The sequence below is a fragment of the Triticum aestivum genome, chromosome 7B (genome assembly GCF_018294505.1).
Source record: "Triticum aestivum cultivar Chinese Spring chromosome 7B, IWGSC CS RefSeq v2.1, whole genome shotgun sequence".
Classification (NCBI taxonomy): domain Eukaryota; kingdom Viridiplantae; phylum Streptophyta; class Magnoliopsida; order Poales; family Poaceae; genus Triticum; species Triticum aestivum.
This window is the reverse complement of record NC_057813.1, coordinates 629,296,087-629,302,962: the sequence shown is the minus strand read 5'-3', so window position 1 is coordinate 629,302,962 and position 6,876 is coordinate 629,296,087. Positions and strand designations below refer to the sequence as shown.

At 47.8% G+C, this 6,876-nt stretch overlaps 1 protein-coding gene across 1 annotated transcript; it reads right to left on the bottom strand.

Moving 5' to 3' along the window:
* Positions 1–3,224: 3,224 nt before the first annotated feature.
* LOC123160539 (BTB/POZ and MATH domain-containing protein 2-like) lies at positions 3,225–6,640 on the bottom strand. The gene is made up of 2 exons (XM_044578348.1): positions 5,327–6,640; positions 3,225–3,647 (listed from the first exon to the last, which is right to left on the bottom strand). Exons 1-2 carry the CDS (start codon positions 6,169–6,171, stop codon positions 3,371–3,373), a joined length of 1,122 nt encoding a protein of 373 aa, XP_044434283.1. The 5' UTR covers positions 6,172–6,640; the 3' UTR covers positions 3,225–3,370.
* Between the last annotated feature and the right edge of the window lie 236 nt (positions 6,641–6,876).

Below are 6,876 nucleotides of genomic sequence, written 5' to 3'. Positions count from 1 at the left end.
AGGGAAGTATTTTGCTTTCAGTAGCCTTGCAACTAAGCTCTCCGGGTGCTCTATTAACCTCCATGCTTGCTTTGCTAATAAAGCCTGGTTAAAAACTCTCATATCCCCGAATCCCATGCCCCCATGGATTTTGGTAACATCATTTTATCCCAAGAAAGGCAAGCCATCTTCCTCTTTCCTTCTTCCACACCCCACCAATATTTCCTAATCAATTTAGACAGGTCATCGCACACTGACAAAGGCAATTTAAAAACGCTCATCGCGTATGTGGGTATTGCTTGGGCCACTGCCTTAATTAACACTTCCTTACTCGTCATTGACATGTATCTCTCGCTCCAGTCAACAAGTTGTTTGCTTAGCTTTGCCTCGATTGGTTGTAATAAGCCTTTGCTCATTCTTCCCTCAGGTACTGGTAAGCCTAAATATTTTGGCTCGAACACTTCTTGAGAGACACTGAGAATACTCCTGATCTCATTAGTAACTTCAGGAGGGCAATTGTCAGCAAATAAGATGGAGCACTTGGACGGGTTGATTAGTTGTCCTGTCGAATCAGCATAAGTGTTCAACACCTTCTTGACAATTTTTGCCACTTCTGGTCTCGCACGGAAGAATAACAAGGTATCATCCGCGAATAATAAGTGAGAGATCTCAGGAGCCCTTCTACAAATTTGCATCGCCTCCAACCCTTCCTCCCGAGTAGCTTTATGTAACAGTGCAGACAAGGCATCAGCCACAACAAGAAATAAAAAAGGGGATAACGGATCACCTTGTCTAAGGCCACATGTTGGAGAAAATTTACTCAACAATTTACCATTGAACTTCACCGAGTATCTGACCAACCGAATACATTCCATGATGCGGTCGACCCACGCTGCTGAGAAGCCCCATTTGAGTAGGGCCTTCTCCAAAAAATCCCAATCCACCCGATCGTATGCCTTCGATAGGTCCAGTTTGTAAGCACAATAAGATTGTGCTTGGTTCACTGATTGGATGTGATGTATACACTCGAAGGCTGTGATCAAACGCCCAGGGATGAAGGCGCTTTGATTCTCTGATATGAGCTCTGTTAGCAAAGGACGAGTCTGTTAACCATACACTTTGACACCACCTTGTAAATCACATTACAAAGACTAATTGGTCTAAAATCTTTCAGATCCGTAGGAGTAGGAACTTTGGGAATAAGAACAATTGCCGTATCATTTACCCCCTCTGGCATATGTCCAGTTGCAAAAAATTCGAAAACAGCCATTGTTACCTCTTCTTTCAAAACCTGCCAATTGCGTTGAAAAAATCGCGCCGGAAACCCATCTAGTCCCGGAGCTTTTATGGGACCAATTTGAAACAAGGCATCTGCCACCTTTTTCTCTGTATAGGGTGCATTTAGAGTATCATTCATTTGCTGTGTTACCTTTGATTTAATGCATCCCAGCAACTCATCCGCTGATAATGTTGGATCCTTCGTGAACAACTCTTGGAAGTAGGACTGAGCCATACGTTCCATATCAGTGGGTGTTTCAGTCCACGTGCCATCAGTCTTCCGTAGACACGAATATAATTTTTCCTAGCACGCCAAACTGATTTTCGGTGAAAGTACTGAGTGTTTCTATCACCTTCTTTCAGCCAATTGATTCGAGAGCGCTGCAGCCACATCATTTCCTCACGGTATAGGAGCTCGTCAAGGACAAACATCTTCTCTCGAATGATTGATCTTTCTGCCCTCTTCAACTGTAAGTCCTCCAGTTCAGCTCTAAGTACTTCTATCTGTTTTGAAACATGGCCGAAGTGTTGTTTGCTCCATTCACGTAATTCACACATCATATTTTGAAGATTCTGCGCCACCTCGCCCAAATCCTTAGCCTTCTTCTTCGCCCATGCCTTTGCAATGATACTCGGGAGGGCCGCATGCCTCTCCCACATGATTTCATACCAGCCACCGCTGTTCTTGCATCGCGTCGGCTCCTGTACCTCCACCTCAATCAGCAGTGGTAGGTGGTCAGAGACGGGCGATATAAGATGCTTCACCCGCGCCTTCGGAAACAGTTCGCGCCACGCTTCATCTGTGCAGGCTCTGTCAAGGCGACTTGGACATTACGGGCTCCATACTGGTTATTATTGTACGTGTATGGGACGCCGGAAAAACCCAGATCTCTGATCTCACATACTTCTAGACAGTCTCGGAAGGCTTCCATTTGTGCTGAACCTCGTTGCATGCACGAGAGATGCTCGTGCTGCCACACACATTCATTATAGTCTCCGCAGACCAACCATGGCTCATTAGATCGGCCGCGGAGCCGCGTGAGATGATCCCACATGTTCCTTCTATTCTCTACCCTGGGTTCGCTGTAGACGAATGTTGTTCTCCAAGTATTGTCAACTCCTGGATCAAAGATCCTAACATCAATGAAGCGATTACACGCTTCCAGAATTGTTACTTGCAGTGTCTCATCCCAAAAAAGACCAAGTCCTCCTCGGCCATCACAATCCACTAAAGCCTCGGAGACCCAATCGCCATCTTAACTTTTCAACTTTTGTTGCTGGAAGTCTCATCTCACACAAGAAAACGAGTTTCGGGGAATTGGCCCTCGCAAGGGCGCATAGAATAATATTGACACCTACATTTATAAGTTGGCATCGTTTGTTTCCTTGGATTCATGAGAAGATAAGGAAGGTATTGGGAATGTCTAATCAGCCTATTAGCCCTTGGGTAAAAGTGAGTGATGGAGAGTGCATCTATATTTGGTTGATTGGTCCGGTTCTAGGCCAAGATATGATCTGGATATAGTACATTGTACTAAAGCACATAATGTACATAAATCATCTTCCTATATGTAAACAATTTTGATGTGTTAAGAAACAAATAAATGTGTTGCCCAGACGAAATTAGTAAACGTTTTCTATGTGTGAAAAACAATAAATTTATTGCCAGCGCATTTGCGCAGCCACTATAGTTCTGAATAAAGCAATGTAATAACAATTCATAACCTCACATTTGAATTAAGCACCGTGCCACCGTGTGGTAAGTACCGCAAATTGGAAACTCTAATAATTAAAAAATTGAGGATTTTCCTTTTCCCGAGATTCATCCTTAGGATTTCCGAATCTTTCCTCTAATTTTCAGAACACAAAGATTAAACAACAATTTCTCACATTTTCAGTTTTCTAAATTTATGTTCAGAATTTTATAAAGCGTTCCCATATTTGTAGAAAATACGACTGGGCTCAAACAGATGCAGCAAATGCAAGCAGCATTGGTTTTCACATAGACTTTACTGTCTTTAACAGACTACCAGTAGTGGGATTACCATCACTTCTAAAAATATAAATAGCAGAATAAATATCCAGATCTTGTGAGTTTTAGACTCAATAGAGATCAAGGAGCAAGCTTGGCGACCAGTTCATAGAGAACAGATGGGCAACTGCTGCTCAGGTGCTCATATCCATCAGATGCCATCACTGCCTTGAGGTTACCTTCAGACGTCAGAAACTTCAAGCATGCCTTCTTAAGAGCACCACAGCCATGCTGCTCCGCCAACGCCAGCGTAGTCACCACCGTGCTTTTGCAGATGTGATCGCACAGCTTCGCCTCGCAGATCAGCTTCAGCCTTTCCATATCATACCTGTCAGCCGCTACCCGTGTTAGCAGTAATCTTGTCAGTAGTAGACTAGTTAGTCCGGCTTGATGTCTTGGTTGTAGACGCGTGATAGGAGTTGAGTACGTGTCCATGTAGGACTTCATGTCATGTCGGGAGTACTAGTCTAGCAGGTTGAGTCCGACTAGGATTATCACCTCGCCGTAGATTGGTTAGGCTGTGTTCTAGTCTAAGTAGAACTAGGAGTCCTAGCACGTGTAGGTTTAGGAGGTGTTGAGTCGGCGGCTACCTGCATATATATATATATATATGCACTTGGCCGTGAGTCTTTTGTAACACCGTGGAGAAAAATCAGAAAGTAATAAAGAGGAAAAATAAGGGCACGACAAGGGCCTTTGGCTATCAGTTTTTCGTGTGTGTATTTATCGTGATTTGATGTGATCGATCATGTGGATAGAACTCCAACAATTGGTATAAGAGCTAGGTCGATTTGAAGCCGTGCTTGCCCCGGGGTGGCGACCTACTAGCGCCTCGGGGCGGCCGATATGGTCGCTGGGTGGTGCAGCGACGAGGAGCGGAGGGCAATGTTATCGCTGGATGCTGCAGCGATGCGGAGGATCGGGAGATTGTCGTTCGGCGGAGCGACATGGAAGAAGACGGCGGGATGTCGTCGGCAAGGCGGTGGATGGAGATCGTTGACGGGGCGGTGGTGCGGTGATGCGGTGCCGGGAAGTCGTCAAGATCGTCATCTGCGGGAGTTAGAGTCAAGGAGTCGTGCGGGTTAGCACGGTCGGTCGGTCGGTCAGTTGGTCGTCAGTCGTCGTCATGTCCAAGTGCTCGTCTCTGTGAGGTGGCGTTGAAGATGAAGCCCAGGTCGTCTATATGTCTCGACGAGAGGATCAAGTTCAACTATGTGGGGGCGGTAAACCAGTGAAGGTGAGTCTCTTCAATGAGGCCATGTCTCTACATGAGGCTGGAGTGGGCGGTGTAGTCCACAGGGTGGTGTGATCCACAAGGAGCCGGCATGTATCTCGCTAGGGTGGATGGTGTAATCCACCCGGTGGTGTGTTCCACAGGTTACTGGCGAGGCTGGGTAGTCCAAGACATATTTGAGGTGGTCCGTAAATTGGCCAAGTCAAAATTGGAGGGGAGATTGTTGCGAGCAATCAAGATCGTCAATTTGACTTGTCGTGGTGCGAGCGGATGAGCGACAAGGGGTGATCTACAACGAGCCAAGACCAGAGAAGCACGGAAGACGGAGTGTCAAGATTAAGGGAAGATTGTTAGCAGTAATCTTGTCAGTAGTAGACTAGTTAGTCCGGCTTGATGTCTTGGTTGTAGAACGCGTGATAGGAGTTGAGTACGTGTCCATGTAGGACTTCATGTCATGTCGTGAGTACTAGTCTCGCAGGTTGAGTCCGACTAGGATTATCACCCGGCCGTAGATTGGTTAGGCTGTGTTCTAGTCTAAGTAGAACTAGGAGTCCTAGCACGTGTAGGTTTAGGAGCTGTTGAGTCGGCGGCTATCTGCATATATATATATATATATATATATATATATATATATATATATATGCACTTGGGCGTGAGTCTTTTGTAACACCGTGGAGAAAAATCAGAAAGTAATAAAGAGGAAAAATAAGGGCACGACAAAGGCCTTGGCTATCAGTTTTTCGTGTGCGTGTTTATCGTGATTTGATGTGATTGATCATATGGATAGAACTCCAACAACCAGCAAATGCTGAGCAATGGCCGCCGTGTCGCCCTCGCCGATCGCGGGCAGCGAATCGGTGTAGATGAAGTGGAGCAAAGCCTTGAACACCATGGCTTCCATGTCGTCGATCAGAACGCGAGTTGCGGTCTTCTCCTTCATGGGGCCGAGGAGCTCCGCCTTGAAGACCGACGAACGAGCTGCGAGTATGCACCTGTGCGCGGCAAATGTCTCGCCTCCGACCTCGAAGGTAACATCGGCCGCCTCGCCGGCCAGGAGCAGTTGTCCAAGATGCTGGTGCATGTTGGACGGTGGCACGACCACATGCGGCAGGATTAGCTCGGTGAAGATCTCCTTTGAGACGGTGACATCGAACCTGATGCTGAAAACATCATCCTTAAGGTAAGTGGATTCCTCCAAGTCCTTTCTTTTGATGAACCAACGGAAGCCGCACGTATAATCTTTGCTGGAGAAGGTGTGTATGCATCTGCCGTGCAATGCCACTGGTTGCCTGTCCTGGTCAAGCAAACTGATCTTGAACTCTGCTTTGACTTCACTAGCATCAGTTCGATCTGTATGGCACAGAAAAATGGATATCCAATCTGCGTCTTCAGTCCGATCGCCGTCTGGGTAGAAGTGCATACACCATCGATGGCCTCCGATGGTGAAAGACTCCGACGCGATGCATTTGCCGTTGCCAAGCCCCTTGATGCGGGAGTAGCCGTCTATCTTGACGACGTGCGACCCGGACACAGCCGGCGCGACGATGGCCGACGCAGCAGGCGAAGACCCGCCGCTGGGGGCGATGTTGTCCACCGCAGACGAAGAGTGCGCTGCTGCTTCTCCTCGCCGGCTCGGTGCCACCAGCATTGTTGCTTCTCCGTGCTAGCTGCAGGAAAATCGTCAGAGACGGAAGTTAGGCCACATACTGAGAGAGAGAGAGAGAGAGAGCAGAGAGAGAGCAGAGAGCAGAGAGCAGACAGCAGAGAGCAGAGAGAGAGCAGAGAGCAGAGAGCAGAGCAGAGCAAGATGTGATCCCCGCCACGCTCGACGGAATAGGAGTGGCGCTCCCCGTTACGGGAAGATGCGTGCCCCGCCGCCGGAGAACTCCGCGTTCCGCGCAGCTTGAGCTCCCCGCTATCCGCACGCGCCGCCGGGAAACAAATGAGGGAGGGAGGGAGGAGACCGGGGAGGAAGGGGCGTGGATCGGAGCCGTACCTCAACCCAGCCGCTGCCCTTGCTCAGCCGCACCGCCGCACCGATCCAAAATCTCCTCTGTCGCCGATGATTTTCGTGTTCGTGAGCTAGCTGAGGTTTGAGGATTGGGGAAAGTTTCGGAGCCGGATCCTGTGACTTGCACGAGTGAAGTCAGGGACCTACACTGTTCTCCTTATGCAGTAGAAAAAAAGGCAAGTCAGAGACGATTTTTTTTCAAAACTATGACTTTTTTTATAGCAAATTCAGAAACTATAGCACTGAATGGAAAAAATATATTCAAAAGTATGACCCTGTCGGCCTGGTGGGGGCCGAAAAGGGTCTTTTCGGTCCGTAGTTGGCCGAAAACGATATTTCAGC

Excerpts from the sequence above, each read along its gene's own strand:
- LOC123160539 (XM_044578348.1), bottom strand. The coding sequence starts at position 6,171 with ATGCTGGTGGCACCGAGCCGGCGAGGAGAAGCAGCAGCGCACTCTTCG. Across the intron at positions 3,648-5,326 it reads GCGGCCATTGCTCAGCATTT|ATTACTGCTAACACGGGTAG; the intron begins GCTGGTTGTTGG and ends ACTACTGACAAG.